At 46.8% G+C, this 17,543-nt stretch overlaps 1 protein-coding gene across 1 annotated transcript in view; it reads left to right on the top strand.

Moving 5' to 3' along the window:
* The first annotated feature begins 221 nt into the window (after positions 1–221).
* The window catches only part of LOC139264304 (collagen alpha-6(VI) chain-like), a 266,694-nt gene continuing 249,372 nt past the window's right edge, over positions 222–17,543 (top strand). Inside the window, exons 1-2 of the mRNA XM_070880548.1 lie at positions 222–296; positions 12,939–13,553. Of these exons, the coding sequence (XP_070736649.1) occupies positions 12,992–13,553 (562 nt within the window). The 5' untranslated portion in view covers positions 222–296; positions 12,939–12,991. The remainder of the gene's footprint in view (positions 297–12,938; positions 13,554–17,543) is intronic.

The raw sequence follows: 17,543 nt of genomic DNA, 5'->3' as shown, positions 1-17,543 counted from the left end.
TTGATTTTTTTCTGATTAAGCGTCTATGAGTATGTTTTGGTATGTTTTTCTGTACTAAAGACACTGTATAAATATAAGTTGCTGTTGCTGTAATGTGTCATTTAATTACGCTCAATTAGGTATTTGCAAGTGCAAGAGCTCACTTTTAAGCTTGGAAAGATGGTGAAAGATTTATAAAACATGTCTATTTTTCAGGAAAACATCTTGGAGCTCTCTCAACATGGGGTTGTTAGAGGTAGCAGTGATATTCTTCCTTCTAACTGCGAATGTATATATTACCAACTCCCAGCAAAGTGGTATGTCAATAATTGTACATATATTTTATAAATATATGTTTTCTTTTAGCTATTTTCTATTTAATGAGCAATGCATGTTTCGGTTTGACATATGTCTTTATTTTAACTGTCTACATGTGGTTAACAATCCAGAAAAATGCAGACTGTTCATTGAATTAGGCATGTGACACTACTAAATAATGCTGGACAAACAAACATTTTCAAGGAATACAAGCTTCATGTTTTGTCTGTATATTTGAGTTGAGGAGAGGGGTGGTGGGTTAAAGAGTCAGTGGCTCACTCAAGTCCCATGGATTAAGTGGGTGCAGTAACTGTCAAGCAGCAAAGACATTGAGCAGTGAATGCTCACACCTGGAACACATTCCTCTATTTAGTAGACTATTTAAAGCACTTTCTTTGTTCTAGAAGTGTGGTATAAATATATTACTCATTATGTACATTCTTACTTTAGTCTAAGCATTTATAAACATTGGGACACCTTAATTTTCCTCGTGCCTTTATGTGAAGTGATTTTTAATTCCTTCTAGATGAGTTTGTCTACTATTTTGATAAGTTAATTGTGGGACAATACAATCTTTCATGTTAAGAACTTAAGCTTGTAGCTGGTATGAATTTGTAACACTTAACTGTCATGAAAGAAAATAAACAAATCATATCGTTGGCAGCATGTGGCCTTATTGTACATGAAAGTACTCCCAAACCCAGTACATGCAAAATAAGATATATCAATTAGAGCTACTCAAATGATGTAAAGGATTTGTTTCTTCAACAAATCAAACGAAAGAAAAGCTTCAGGAAATCTTGCATTGTCGTTGTAATGCAATTTTTAGATTTATTTTCATTTCCCTTCTCATTTTAGCTTTTTAAATTAAAATTATTTTCTCAATCTGTCTTTTTTTGTGAGAAACAAGGTTTGCAGTTATATAGCTCCTTTAAGATCCCCAGGATTTCTAAAACACTTCACAGTCATTGGTGACCCCCCAGTATGTTGATTGTGGGGGATTCGGTAATGCTAATGCCATTGAATGTCAATCGGCAGTGGTTAGTGTTGTGTATGAAGAAAGAGTCAGACTGAACATGTGAGCTCAAAGTAAAGTGTGACCGTAGTCTTGTATTGCAGGTGTCCAGAGTGCCTCTCCAACCTGCGAAGCCTCCTTAAATACCTGTGCTCCCAAGAGATTATGGGATCCCTTGGGACTCCTGGGATGAGCCCTCTGGTGGCTGTACAGAGTAAATACAAGTTTACATATAGAACAACACTCCCCCCCCCCACCTGCCCCCCCACCCAAAGTCAATAGGGTAACTATTTACAATGTGAGTCGATCTGGGGCCCTCTTGCCCTGGTTGATCGTCTCGGTGTGAAAGCTGGTGTTGTTGACTCATTTGTTGGGTCCTCGTGGGCTGCTGTGCAGCTGGCCTTGCTGAACTGCCTGGTGTGTTGGCCCTGCTGGGCTGCTGTGGATGATGGGTTCTGCTTCGTGGTCAACCGTGGTGCCGGTTGCCACTGGTGTGTATGTTGGGGGATCAAAAAAGGTGGGTTGCTCAGGATAGTCCGTGAATCTGAGTTTGCTTGGTCCAAGTGTTTCCGGTGAATGAGTCCATTTGAAAGTTTGATCCGAAACACACTGCTCCTCTCTTTGGCCACGACAGTGCCGGATAGCCACTTGGGACCTTGTCCATAATTTAATACAAATACAGGATCATTGATTTCAATCTCGCATGACACATTTGCGCTATCATGGTATGCACTTTGTTGAAGCTGCCTGCTCTCTACCTGTTCATGTAAATTAGGGTGAACTAACGAGAGCCTTGTCTTTAGTGCTCTTTTCATGAGCAGTTCAGCAGGTGGGATCCCAGTGAGTGAGTGGGGTCTCGTGCGGTAGCTAAGCAGGACTCGGGATAGGCGAGTCTGCAGTGAGCCTTCAGTTACTCTCATCTCTGCCTGACCATTGGACACTGGTTTAAACGGGGCAGATGTGACATGTTTGATCCTGTTACAGGTTATGAATTCTTTGAACTCAGCACTGATAAAACATAGCCCGTTGTCGCTCACCAGCACATCGGGTAAGCCGTGTGTGGCAAACATGACCCGCAGGCTTTCAGTAGTGGCAGCGGATGTGCTAGCCAACATTATCTCACGTCTTAAAGACTTAAATCCGCACCCTAACCCCAACACCGCGATTCCCGAAGATTGGGCCTACCTCAGGCCTTCCGCCACACCGCACATCGGCGTTTCCCGGCTGGATCTCCTGCTGACTTAACGCGACCTGGACCTCCCAGCTGGACCCCCTGCTGCAACTGGGCAGCTGGACCTGGCTATCGGGCCTCCACCTCCTCCCCCCCCCGCCATCTAGACCTCTCCTTCTCCACTGATGGCCTGGTCTCCTCTCCTCCTCCAGAACCTGGTGAGTACAATGGCTGTGACCACCCCCTGCTCCCCCATTCTGAACCCCAGTGCACCGCTGGCCCCCGCAATGCCTGCCCCCTAACAAACCTTGGACCACCTACCATCAAAGGCGCTACCCAGCACCGAGCCTGTGGCCAACACCTCACCGTAGGCAATTAAGCCCATATAGCAGTGCCTGGTCTCCAGTCGTCCTGGACCCCCTTGCCACTGGTCCAAGACCTCGCTCAGCCAAGCCTGTGTGGTAGCCAGCGTGCAACAATTACCCCATGTTAAAAGGAATCACGCACAGGCATCTTCCACTCCTCTAACATGACGTTCGGGACCTGGAACATCAGGACCCTCATGGACAACCCCAACAGCGACAGACCGAAATGCCGCCCCGCCATAATTGCCCGGAAACTTAGACCCTTTGATATCGACATCGCAGCCCTAAGCGAAACCCGGCGGGCAGGGGAAGGCCAGCTCAAGGAACAAGGTGAAGGTTACACCTTCTTCTGGAAAGGGAAACCAGAGGCAGAACGCCGCCTCCACGGAGTCGGCTTTGCCATCAAAAACGAGCTGGTCGACTGCCTCAAAGACTCCCCCTGCGGGGCTAATGAACGCCTCATAACGCTTCGACTCATCCTATCCCGGAACCAGTGTGCCACAGTCATCAGTGCTTATGCCCCAACACTCGATGCAACAGATGAAGCCAAAGAGGGTTTTTACTCCAACCTCGAAAAGTCCGTGACCTGTGTCCCCGCGGGCGACAAACTGATCCTCCTCGGCGACTTCAACGCCAGAGTTGGCAGGGACACAGACCTCTGGGGAGGCGTGATTGACAGAGTGGGGGTAGGGAAAGCCAACTCCAGTAGTACCCTACTACTGACAAAATATCTAGAGCATGAACTTGTCATCACCGACACCTTGTTCCGCCAGAGAGACAAATACAAGGCATCATGGCAACACCCTCGCTCCAAGCACTGGCACCTGCTTGACTATGTCATCGTCCTAGCCAGGGATTGCAAGGATGTGCGCATCACCCGTGCCATGACGGGAGCTGACGACTGCTGGACGGACCACCGCCTAATCCGATCCATCATTGATATCAACATAGCCCCAAAGCGAAGGGGGCAGCAGAAGCAATGTCGCAAAAAAGTCAATGCCGGGGCACTTAAGGATCCAGCTAAGAGAGCCCTTTACAGTCAGCGCCTCACAGCTAACCTGGCGTGCCTTGATGACCCCGAGATGCAGAATGCCCACAGCGCTTGGTCTGCCCTCCAGGCCTCCATAACCAGTGTCCGCAAGGAGATGCTCGGTCACTCAACTAGGAATCACCAGGACTGGTTTAATGAGAATGATCAGGAGATTCAAGAACTAATAGACTGCAAGTGCAGGACATTTTTGAGCCTTAAACAGCAAACCAACTCGGGAGCAGCAAAGCAGCATTACAGACGGCTAAAGGCTAAGGTCCAACAAAAAACCCGGGACCTAAAGAACAGGTGTTGGATGGAGAAAGCACAGGAGATACAGCAGCTGGCCGACAGCCATGATGTGCGAGGATTCTTCACCGCAGTCAAGGCCACATATGGACCAAACTCCCAAGGCCCCACCCCACTCCTGGCCAAGAACAGGGAAACACTCATCAAGGATACCGAGGCAGTCAGGGCCCGCTGGAAGGAACACTTCGAAGATCTCCTCAACCGAGACTTTGTATTTGACTTGAGTGTTCTCGACTCCATCCCGCAGCATGCTACCCGCCACCACCTCAGTGGGACCCCAACACTGCACGAGGTAGAAAAAGCCATAAGACAGCTAAAAAACAACAAGACTACGGGAGCGGATGGAATCCCTGCCGAGGCACTGAAATATGGCGGAGAGGCACTACTGGCATGAATACACGACATCATCTCTCTCATCTGGAGGGAGGAGAGCATGCCAGGAGATCTTAGAGATGCATGATCATGACCATCTTTAAAAAAGGGGACAAGTCCGACTGCGGCAACTACAGAGGAATCTCTCTGCTATCAATCACTGGGAAAGTCGTCGCTAGAGTCCTCCTCAACCGTCTTCTCCCTGTGGCCGAGGAGCTTCTCCCGGAGTCGCAGTGCAGATTTCATCCCCTCCAGGGCACAACGGACATGATCTTTGCAGCGCGATAGCCGCAGGAAAGATGCAGGGAACAGCGCAGCGCTTATACATGGCCTTCTTCGACCTTACAAAGGCCTTCAACACTGTCAATCGCGAGGATCTATGGAGCGTCCTCCTCCGTTTCTGATGCCCCCAAAAGTACGTCACCATCCTCTGCCTGCTCCACGGCGACATGCAAGCCGTGATCTTTACCGACGGATCCATCACAGACCCAATTCATGTCTGGACCGGGGTCAAGCAGTGCTGCGTCATCGTCCCAACTCTCTTCCCAATCTTCCTCGCTGCCATGCTCTACCTCACAGTTGATTATCTCCCCACTGGAATGGAGCTAAACTACAGAACCAGTGGGAAGCTGTTCAACCTTCGCCGTCTCCAGGCCAGGTTCAACACCACTGCAACCTCTGTAGATGAGCTACAGTAGGCTGATGACGCCTGCGTCTGTGCAAACACAAAGGCTGAACTCCGGGACATAGTCAATGTATTTACCGAGGCATAGGAAAGCATGGGCCTTACGCTAAACATTAGTAAGACAAAGGTCCATCACCAGCCTGTCCTCGCCGCACAGCACTGCCCCCAAACATCAAGATCACGGCGTGGCCCTTGACAATGTGGACCACTTCCCCTATCTCGGGAGCCTCCTATCAACAAGAGCAGGCATTGATGATGAGATCCAACACCACTTCCAGTGCGACAGTGCAGCCATCGGCCGCCTGAGGAAAAGAGTGTTTGAAGATCAGTCCCTCAAAACTGTTACCAATCTCTTGGTCTACAAGGCCGTAGTAATACCCGCCCTCCTGTATGGCTCAGAGGCGAGGACCATGTACAGTAGACACCTCAAGTTGCTGGAGAAATACCACCAGCGATGTCTCCGCAAGATCCTGCAAATCCCCTGGGAGGACAGACGCACAAACATTAGCGTCCTCATCCAGGCCAACATCCCCAGCATTGAAGCACTGACCACACTTGATCAGCTCCGCTGGGCAGGCCACAAAGTATGCATGCCAGACACGAGACTCCCAAAGCAAGCGTTCTACTCAAAACTCGTCCACAGCAAACGAGCCAAAGGCGGGCAGAGGAAACATTACAAGGACACCCACAAAGCCTCCCTGATAAAGTGCGACATCTCCACTGACAACTGGGAGTCCTTGGCCATAGACTGCCCTAAGTGGAGGAAGTGCATTTGGGAGGGCGCTGAGCTCTTCGAGTATCGTCGCCGAGAGCATGCAGAAATCAAGCGCAGGCAGCGGAAGGAGCGTGCGGCAAACCAGGCTCCCTGCCCACCATTTCCCTCAACGACTATCTATCTGACCTGTGACAGAGACTGTGGTTCTCGTGTTGGACTGTACAGCCACCGAGGAACTCATGCTAAGAGTGGAACCAAGTCTTCCGCGATTCTGAGGGACTGCCTTTGATGATGACATTCAATGCACTTAAGAGTACGCGTCTACAACCACAAGGAATATTTTACCCAAGAACGTGCCTGCATAGTCGACGTGTACCCTAGACCATGGTTTGGAGGGCCAAGACCATGAACTTAGCGGCGCCTCACTAGGTATATTGTTGAACTGCGAGCATGTATTACATCTGTGAACGCAGGACTCTAAGTCCACATCGATACAGGGCCAACACACGTGGGATCTGGCTATCACTTTCATCATTATGATGCCTGGGTGGGTACTGTGGAGGTCATTGATGAAGGTGTCTCTGCCCTTCTTGGGAACCACTACCCGATTGCCCCACAGAAGGCAGTCTGCCTATATAGACACTTGCACCACTGGAATGGCTTTATCTCTTCCTGCATTTCCACTGGGACACTGGACCAGCTCCCGTGAAGCACATAGCTTTTGACTAGAGATAATAAGGGGTCCTGGCTTGTCAAGGTTTTGATCTGCCAGGCAGGGACAGGTGATTGCTCACTCTCAAATGCTTCCATAACCATGGCTAGATCTGCGGGCTGCATATTTCCACCCCCGTGGTGGGCAATGGCAGCCTACTGAGAGCATCCGCGCTGTTTTCTGTGCCTGGCCTGTGGCGGATGGCGTAGTTGTATGCGGTCAACATGAGGGCCCATCTCTGCCCATCTCGGAAAACAGGGATATAAGTGGCTTATGGTCAGTTTCCAATTCGAATTTTAGCCCAAACAGGTTTGATGCATTTTCTTTACTCCATAGACACACGCTAACGCTTCTTTCTCAATCATGCTGTCGGCTCTCTCAGCATTAGACAGACTCCTGGATGCATAAGCAACCGGTTGCAGTTTCCCGAAATCATTAGCTTGTTGCAATACATACCCGACGCCATATGATGACGCATCACATGCTAGTACCAAATGCTTACATGGATCATACAATACAAGCAATTTGTTAGAGTATAACAATTTTCTCGCTTTTACAAAGGCATTTTCTTGGCTTTTGCCCCAAACCCATTTGCCCTCTTTTCGTAGTAAGACATGGTGTCTAGCAGGGTGCTGAGACCCGGTAAAAAGTCACCAAAGTAGTTCAAGAGTCCCAGAAACGACCGCAGCTCCGTCACGTTCTGTGGCCTCGGTGCATTCTCAATTGCCTCCGTCTTTGTGTTGGTCGGTCTGATGCCGTCCGCCGCAATCCACCTTCCCAAGAACTCCACTTCCGGCACCCGGAAAACACACTTCGAGCATTTTAACCTGAGCCCCACACGGTTGAGTCGATTAAGAACCGCCTCCAGCTTATGCAGATGCCCGAGTGTGTTCCGACCTGTGACCAAGATGTCGTGCTGGAAGACCACGGTGTGCGGGACTGACTTCAGTAAACTTTCCATGTTTTTCGGGAATATCGCCGCTGCTGATCAGATTCCAAATGGGCATCTGTTATAAACAAAAAGACCTCTGTGTGTGTTGATGCAGGTGAGGGCCTTCGATGATTTCTCCAGTTCCTGCGTCATTTAGACTGAAGTCAATCCAGCTTCGTGAACGTCTTTCCTCCCGCCAGCATTGCAAAAAAGGACGTCGGCCTTTGGTAGTGGGTATTGGTCCTGCAGGGAGAAACGATTAATAGTTACTTTGTAATCGCCACAGATTCTGATGGTGCCGTTTCCCTTGAGGATTGGGATGATAGGACTGGCTCACTCGTTGAACTCGATCGGTGAAATGATGCCCTCTCTTTGCAGCCGGTTTAGCTCGATCTCAACCCTTTTTCTCATCATGTACGGTACTGCTCTCGCCTTGTGATGGATGGGTCGCGCCCCCGGAATTAGGTGGCTCTGCACTTTTGCTCCTTGGAATTTCCTGATGCTTGGTTCAAACAGCGAAGGAAATTTGTTTAAGACCTGTGCACACGAAGTGTCGTCAGCGGGCGATAACACGAACGTCTTCCCAGTTCCAGTGTATCTTTCCCAGCCAGCTCCTGCCGAGCAGCATGGAACCATCACCTGGTACCACCCAGAGTGGTAGCTTGTGCACCGTTCCAGTGTAGGTGACCTTGACAGTAGCACTGCCGATTACAGGAATCAGTTCTTTTGTGTATGTTCTTAGTTTCATGCGAATTGGAGTTAAGACTGGCCTTGAGGCCTTGTTGCACCATAACCTTTCAAAAGTCTTTTTGCCCATGATGGACTGGCTCGCGCCCGTGTCTAGCTCCATTGACACCGGGAGTCCATTTAGTTCAACATTCAGCATTATCGGGGGACAATTCGTGGTGAATGTGTGCACCCCATGTGCCTTTGCCTCCTCGATCTGAGGCTCTGGTTCATCGTGATCCTCTGTGAATCTGTTCTCCTCTGCAACGTGGTGGTTTGCCGGTTTAACAGGCTTTGCAGCTCGCCTGCACACTCGTTGGAGGTGTCCCATTGTTCCACAGCCCTTGCAAATGTACCCTTTGAATCGGCATGAATGGAAATGATGATCACCCCCACAGCGCCAACAAGGTGTTAATGGCCTTGCATTCATCACCCTTGATGGTGGACTCTGAGACATTTGCACAAGTGCAGCTGCAGGCATGTGTGACCTGCCCTGTACATTACGATTCGAAAACAACATCACTTTGTTCACAGTACTTGTAGTAGCACTTGTGTGCTGAGAGATTTGCTTCATATTGTCACTGGTGGCAATGAACACCTGGGCTATTGCTATGGCCTTATTCAAGGTTGGGGTCTATACAGTCAAAAGTTTGCGAAGTATGGTTTCGTGGCCAATGCCAAGTATGAAAAAGTCTCTGAGCATGTGCTGCAAATGTCCTTCAAATTCGCAATGTCTTAGGTCGGCGACATAACTCGCCACTTCCTGGCCTTCAGACCTTTTGTAGGTGTAGAACCAGTACCTCGCCATCAGATTCGAACCTTCGGGTTCAAATGCTCTCGGACCAGTGTGCACAAATCATCGTACGATTTCTCCATGGGTTTCGTGGAGTGAGCAGATTCTTCATGAGGCCATACATTGGTGCCCCACAGATGGTGAGGAGGACCGCCCTTCGTTTGGCAGCGTTCTCTTCGCCATCTAGCTCGTTGGCTACGAAGTATTGGTCGAGTCGCTCCACAAAAGTTTCCCAATCATCTCCCTCCGAGAATTTCTCCAGGATGCCCACTGTTCTCTGCATCTTTTGGTTCGCTTTTTGTATCTTGTCGCCAGTTGTTGTGTATGGAGAAAGAGTTAGAATGAATACTGTGAGCTCAAAGTAAAGTGTGACCTTAGTCTTTTATTGCAGGTCTCCACAATGCCTCTCCAACCTGATTAGCCTCCTTAAATACCTGTGCTCCCAAGGGATTATGGAATCCCTTGGGACTCCCGGGGATGAGCCCTCTGATGGCTGTACAGAGTAAATACAAGTTTACATATATAACAGTTAGACTCTCGCTTGTTGGAGATAATCATTGCCTGGCACATGTTTGACGTAAATGTTACTTGCCACCTATAAGCCCAAGCATGGAATGCTTCGTTACCTGAGGAACTGCAAATGGGACTGAACTCTGTGCAGACATCCCCATTTCAGACCTTATGATGGAGGGAAGCTGAAGATGGTTGGGACTAGGACACTGCCCTGAGGAACTCCTGCAGCGATGACTTGGGGCTATGATGATTGACCTCCAACCACCACAACCATCTTCCTTTGTACTAGGTATGACTGATGCCACACTGAGTCAAATACTGCCTTGATGGCAAGAGCAATCACTCTCACCTCATCTCTGGAATTCAGCTCTTTTTTCCATGTTTGGATCAAGGCTGTAATGAGGTCTGCAGCCGAGTGGTCCTGGCACAATCCAAACTGGGCATCGGTGAGTAGATTATTGGTGAGTAAGTGATGCCTGATAGCACTGTTGACCAACACCTTCCATCACTTTGCTGGTGATTTAGACTGATGGGACATGACATTGTCCGAATTGGCTTCATCCTGCTTTTTGTGGCCAGGACATATTTGGACATTTTTCCACATTGTCGGATAGATGCCAGTGTTGTAGCTGTACTCCAACAGCTTGGATAGAGGCGCAGCTAGTTCTGCAGCACAAGTTTTCAGCACAGCAGCCAGGATGTTATCAGCGCCCATAGCCATTGCTGTATCCACTGCGCACAGCCATTTCTTGATATCAAATTGGCTGAAGCCTGGCTTCCGTGATAGTGGGGACCTCAGAAGGGGTCTGGTATGGATCATCCACTCGATACTACTGGCTGAAGATGGTTGCAAATGTTTCAGTCTTGTCTTTTGCACTCAAGTGCTGGACTCTGTCATCATTAAGGATGGGGATATTAATGGAGCTGCCTTCTCCCGTTATTTGGTTAATGGTTCAGCACCATTCACCACTGGGTGTGGCAGGACATCAGAGCTTTGACCTGATCCCTTGATTGTGGGATCACTTAGCCCTGTCAATAGCATGCTGTTTCCATTGTTTAGCATGCATGTAATCCTGTGTTACAGCATCCTCAGGTTGGCACTGTTCCTTCATAGTCGCTGGGTCAAAATCCTGGAACCACCTCCCTAACAGCACTGTGGAAGTACCCTCACCACACGGACTGCAGCAGTTCAAGAAGGCGGCTCATCACCACTTTCTCAAGGACAATTAGGGATGGGCAATAAATGCTGGCCTTATCAGTGATGCCCACATCCTATGAACGAATAAAAAAGAACTTTAAAGCTGCAATACATGATAAATATTTTCTATTTTTGTTAAGTTATGACCTCTCTATTTTTCCATGGGTCTCCCCAGGACACACAACACAGTAAAGAATGTGGCTATGCAGGGACCTCCAGCTAGGCCTCATAATACCATACTAAACTAGTCTTGCAACAGTGGCCTACTGAGGACTTTCCTTCCAGCTGTTGTTCTTCTCCAATGGTCGGGACAGCTGGCCTCCTCTGATGCTTTTTTACAGCAGTACAAGTGACATTGAGAACTCAGTAGAGCAAGTATTGAGCTCTACTTCACCACCATCTCTCTCGATCCCTCCACTCTCTCTAAATTGTCTGACTGTTTGTCCGATATCCAGTACTAAATGAGCAATAATTTCCTCCAACAAAATATTGGGAAGACCAAAGCCGTTGGTTTGAATTTTCTGGGGTCCGCGCGGGTGCAATTGGAGATGGATTGGGTGGGAAATTTGAAAAAAGTTGGCGCGGGTCGAGTTACTGCAGCATTGGTGATCGGGACACTGCTGGGAAACCTTGGGAGGGCAATTGGGCTAGTAGCGGCCATTGCACGAAAAGTTGGCGGCCAATCCACTGTGCAGTGTGGCCGCTGATTTGTAGTGGTAACAGGCCTTAATGAGAGGGACAATTTCAGCCCCCATACTGTCAGTTTTACATAGTAATGATGGTGAATGCTACGGTTTCAACGTCATTACAACCGCAAATTCTGGGCCAATATATTCCATCTGGCAACTGAGTATTTAAATGTGCAAAGTTCTGGTGACACACCAAATGCATTTGCTAAAATAATTTGCCCCAATTTTTGCACACAAGCTGTTCAGTGGTCACTAGTTAAACAGATAGCAAAGCACAAAACTGAGATCCGGTTGAGATTACATCAGTAGAAGAATATAAAGAGAACATTGTGCTTTTCATGCATTCTTGTGCTCATCAAGGTGAGGAATGTTAAGGCTGTGAACACATTCAAATTTCAGACACTTGGTTGGGACTTTTAACTTCTGGATGAAAAAGCGAGGACGGGGGTGAGATGGGGTACAGGGGTGGTCAGCAGTTTGTGGGTTGGGGTTCGGACAAGTGGAGGCCTACACTATCCATGTGGGGCCTGGAAGAGTACTCCTGCTTCTCCTGGCCCCACAAAGAAATGTTTGAAACTTGCCTGCAAAGGCCTCTTCGGTCTTCAGTCTAGGTTCTTGTTGTTCGGGTGGCCACTGCAGGGACCCCGCTGATATTCTGGTTAAGATGGCATCAGGATCCTATTGACTTAGTCGGACACTAATTTGCATAATTGTATAAGTTTCCCACCTGATTCAGCCGGGCCACTCGTACGCCTGCAAATCAGACTCGTTAAAATTAGGATGGAGTGGAAACAGTGGGTAGTCCTATTCCATTTTAACTGCCCCCCTGCTAGTTTCCGCCGAGCAGGGGGATGGGGGTTAAAATTCTCACCCGTGTCAGCACTACACACATTTTTGACAGGTACTGTATAACTAGCTGCTATATAAAGCTCCATCTACTTTGTGTTTGCTGTACAATCCTAAACTCAGAAGAGTACCCAGTACTGCACCATTGTGAGGTTTCCCATTTCCTACATCAGCCAACCTGTTGACCTTTTGAGTGAGATTCCTAATTTTGCCTCAACTTAAGGATGTTTTTTTTGTTATGGGCCTACTGGGTTGAATTTCCAAAATCATTTCATGTAGGGGCTTTGCATCAGCAGACAGAGGAGACTTTCATTTTATTTATCATTTTATTAGTATTCAAACTGAACTCCCATATGGGAAAGGACAATATCAGGTCTGGGCATAATATGTTAGTTTGGCAAACAAATTAAAAGTAGCTTTGCCTGTTTTTGGAATCTTTCAATATAACAATTTCATTAAATAAATTGGTAGTGCAATAGTGGTAAAGCCATTCATTCATTAATAATATTAATGGTTCTGTTAACAAGTGAAAGTTCTCTGCATATACTCATTCTTTGTTGTTTTAATTTAACAGCTGGTCTTCAATCTTATTCTGACATTGTGTTTCTGGTCGATGGATCTCAAAATATGGGACGGACAAGATTTCAGCGTATACAGAGTTTTATTTTAGAGATTGTTGATCGGCTAAATGTTGGAGCGAATATTTACAGAATTGGACTCTCTCAGTACAGTGGGGATTCTCGAACTGAATTCTTACTGAATAAATTTCAGACAAAAGAGGAGGTGATGAATTACTTACGGAGGAATTATGTCTTCAAGGGTGGAGCAGCGCTGAGAACAGGACATGCCATTGATTTTCTGCACAAAACATTCTTCACACAATCGGCTGGAAGCCGAAAGGATAACGGCGTTCCTCAGATTGCGATAATAATTACTTCTGCTGCATCACAAGATAATGTTGAAACGGCTGCCAAAGCTTTGAAAGATGATGGTGTGAGAGTTATTTCCATTGGTATAGGGAAGTCAGCCCAAAGAGATCAGGCAAAAATGGCCTATCTTCAAAGCTATCCATTTGTGGTGCAGGTCGATGCCATTGACGAACTTATGCAGTCTGCTAGTGGTATGTCTACAGCAATCAAAACAATAACGCATAAAGCGTTTGTGCTGAAAGAGATCAAAGCACCAGCAGGTAATGGTTAATCTCCTCTTTCCTTCAGTTCAGAATTTGTTCTGGAAGTGGGAGCTATCTGTCTTTATTTAGTTTCATTGTGAAGAACATTATAATCCACTGAGGTGGTGTTTTATTACAAAATGGTTCATTTGAAATATTTCTCTAATGAAAACATCGTAATTTAGTGAAAACCTGCCTCTATCACTTCCTGATTATTATTAATGTTCATTGTAAATTAAAGTGACAACCACACCAATCCATTATATTTGTGAAAATGTATAAAGCGCCAGGTAAATCTAAGCCATTTAATTGTGTTAGAATTCTAATAATGAGTCAGTTTTAACCATTTTTATTCTTCCACCACCTCCCGCTCTCCAAGTTGTGTATTGGCAGTCAACAAAACTGAGCAATAAGTTTGAAGACACTGGGAACAGTTTTTGGACAGAAGTAAAAGGTCAACTTTTAGAGTTTAGCAGCAGACTTATCCTGACCAAGTTGTTAATATGACACTGGGAGGAAGATGTAGATTTCATTGATACCGAGGATGGATTTGGGGAAAATAATCATTTATTCAAAAGGAGTGACTAATGTTGTTGGATTTGGAATTGGAAGTTGGACTTGAACATGAAGGGGCTGAATTTCCATGGCTGTTCTGTTCATTTACTTTAATTTCAACAGAAGATCTGCGGAATCCTGTGGAGAAATTGTTTATGTCACTTTTTCAGGGTTTCCGTGGATCTTCTGAAGTTATGATGGACAATCAGGAGAAACTCTGTGGAATTTCAATTTTGAAAACTTTAATACAGAGCCATTTAAACTAGAAGGAAATAAGGAGGAAATGGGTAAAATAACCAAGGGAAAAATATACATGGAACGCATGTGTGAGAGTTTTGGGTTTTTATTGGATCATTTTCTCCTTCAGTCATCTAACGGCCATTCCTATAAGTGGATGCTGCCCCTCACTGAATCTAACACTTTCCTGCTTTGCTACCAAGCTCTTTGCAAAATATTACCATACAACAACAACAATAACCTGTATTTATATAGCGCCTTTAACGTAGTGAAACATTCCAAGGCACTTCACAGGAGTATTATGAGACCAGTGGTTTACAAACTAAGACAACCCAGATCTTTATTTACAATTATATACTGATATAAAGCATAAAAAGTCAGCAGGTACTAAATATACAACGTAAACACACTTCTATGTTGTCATTGTCACCTTTGAGCCAGAAGGTTCAAGCCCTACTATCTGAATAGGGTTCATAATCATGCAGTACTGAAGGAGTGCTGTACTGTCACATATACCATTTCTCAAATATGACATTAAACTGTATTAAATTGTATTAAATTACAATTCCATAGACCTGCTCCACTGGTTAAAAACTCTCATGACATTATTTGAGGAAAAGACAGGAATTCTCCCTTTGTCCTGGCTAAAATAACTCCCTCAACCAATGCCAACAAAAAATAGATTAACTGGTTGTTTTTGACATTGCTAATTGTGGGATCGGCCAGAGATTGGGCTGGGACGGGCCGTTAAAAGGATATCTGGTCAGGGTCAGGCAGATGATCGGGGGCCAGGGGAGGGGAGGTTGGGGGGGCGGTGGCAGAAAGAGGATCAGGGCCGAATGATCAGGGTGGTGAAGGAAAGATCGTGACCGGCCACCAAAGGATCGTGGCCGGCCTCAGCATCATCGGTTGGGGTGGGTTAGGCAGGGACCCTGAATCCAGGAAGTAGGAATAAAGTCATTTACCTCCTGGATCCAGCACTTGCTGTGTTTTATGAATTATGTAAAACCCATCCACATGCAGTTAAAAGCAAAATGGAGGTTAAAAAAGAGGCTCCCAGCCTCATTATGATATTTAAATTGTCGTGCCCGCCCCCATCTTGCTCCGTCCCTCCTCCGTTAAAATCGGAAATGATTGGGTTGGAGGCAAGTTCAGGTTGGGAATCCGATTTTTAACAATGTAACTACCCCCCACACTCCAAACCCACCCTTTTTGTTTAGGTTAAAATGCTCCCCCCAAATGTTAAAGGAATGTGCATGGCATGGGCATTCTCCACTCTCCACCCTCTCCCCCTTCCCACCCCAAATGAGTGCATGATGAAGAGACCCATAGGTGTATAGTCCCTTGAAACCACCTGTTATTCCAAACAAACAGAATCCTTTAAAGTAGACAGTGCGAGTTCACAGGGTGGTTGTGAGATGACATTGTGTCACTATTTCCAAAGGTTTCCCTTTGCATAAGTCCGTTTCCCTCACATCCAGATGATAACATTTAGCATAGAAACATAGAAACATAGAAATTTACAATGCAGAAGGAGGCCATTTCGTCCCATCGTGTTCGCGCCGGCACGACCCTTGGTCAGCAGCCCTAAAGGTTACATATAAACCTATGAACAATGACGGAAAGGCAGAAAGCACCCAGCCCAACCAGTCTGCCTCACACAACTGCGATAGCCCTGATACTGAAACATTCTACACTCCACCCCAACCGGAGCCATGTGATCACCTGGGAGAGGCAAAAACCATATAAAAACCCAGACCAATTTAGGGAGAAAAAAATCTAGGAAAATTCCTCTCTGACCCATCCAGGTGATCGAAACTAGTCCAGGAGATCACTCTGGCCATATTCTATTCCCTGCAGTACTTACCATTATATCTGCACCATCCATCTAATCCCAATTACCAGCTCTAGGTCCGTAACCCTGCAGGTTACTGCACTTTAAGTGTCCATCCAACCATCTCTTAAAAGAGGTGAGGGTTTCTGCATCCACCACTCTTCCAGGCAGCGAGTTCCAGATCCCCACAACCCTCTGCGTAAAGAGGCCCCCCTTCAAATCCCCTCTAAACCTTCCACCACCCACCTTAAAACTATGCTCTCTCATAATAGACCCCTCCACCAATGGAAATAGACCCTTACTATCCACTATGTCCAGCCCTCTTAAAATTTTGTACACCTCGATGAGGTCTCCTCTCAACCTCCTCTGTTTCAATGAGAACAAACCCAGCCTATCCAATCTGTCCTCATAACTAAGATTCTCCATTCCAGACAGCATCCCCCTAGTAAATCTCCTCTGCACCCTCTGCAGTGCAATCACGTCCTTCCTATAATACGGCGACTAGAACTGCATGCAGTACTCCAGCTGTGGGCTAATCAAAGTATTATACAATTTAAAGAGCATGAGAGGTAAAGAAGTGGACAGGGGACAGAGGAGGGGATTGGTAAATGAGAGGTGGAGAGGGTAAGAGGAGGGAAGAGAAAACAGCAGAGAGGGAAAGAGAGGAGGGGTGAAAGGAGAGAAGAAGGAAGAGTGAATGAGTAGAAGGGAGAGGCAGGGATGGAGGAGGGAAAGAGGTTGGGGAAGTTAAGGGAAAGAAGGAAAGGGAAAGGAAAGAAGGTGGACGGCAGGAGAGAAAAGAGCCAGGGAAAAGGGGTCTGGGAGGATGAGGTAGCAAGGGAGAAAGTGGGAGGGGAAGTGAGAGGAGAGAATGGAAGATGAGGAGTGAGAGGTGGAGAAGATGATTGGGAGGGGAGAGGAAGGGAAGGTTAAGGGGAGAGAGGGGAGTGGAAGAGGGAAGGAAAAATGGAGAAAAGAGGGGCAGGGAGAAAAGGAGGGGAAGAGGTTGGGGGACGGGATTGAAACATAGAAAATAGGTGCAGGAGCAGGCTATTCGGTCCTTTGAGCCTGCACCACGATTCAATATGATCATGGCTGATTGTGCAACTTCAGTATCCCACTCCTGCCTTCTCTCCATACCCCCTGATCCCTTTAGCCATAAGTGCCACATCTAACTCCCTTTTTAATATATCCAATGAACTGGATTCAACAACTTTCTGTGGTAGAGAAGTCCATAGGTTCACAATTCTCTGGGTTTCTTGTCATCTCAGTCCTAAATGGCTTATCCCTTATCCTATGACCCCTGGTTATAGACTTCCCCAACATCGGGAACATTCTTCCTGCATCTAACCTGTCCAATCCCGTCAGAATTTTATATGCTT

Source organism: Pristiophorus japonicus, chromosome 5, assembly GCF_044704955.1.
Source record: "Pristiophorus japonicus isolate sPriJap1 chromosome 5, sPriJap1.hap1, whole genome shotgun sequence".
NCBI classification, from domain to species: domain Eukaryota; kingdom Metazoa; phylum Chordata; class Chondrichthyes; family Pristiophoridae; genus Pristiophorus; species Pristiophorus japonicus.
This window is presented reverse-complemented; position numbering and strand designations above follow the sequence as displayed.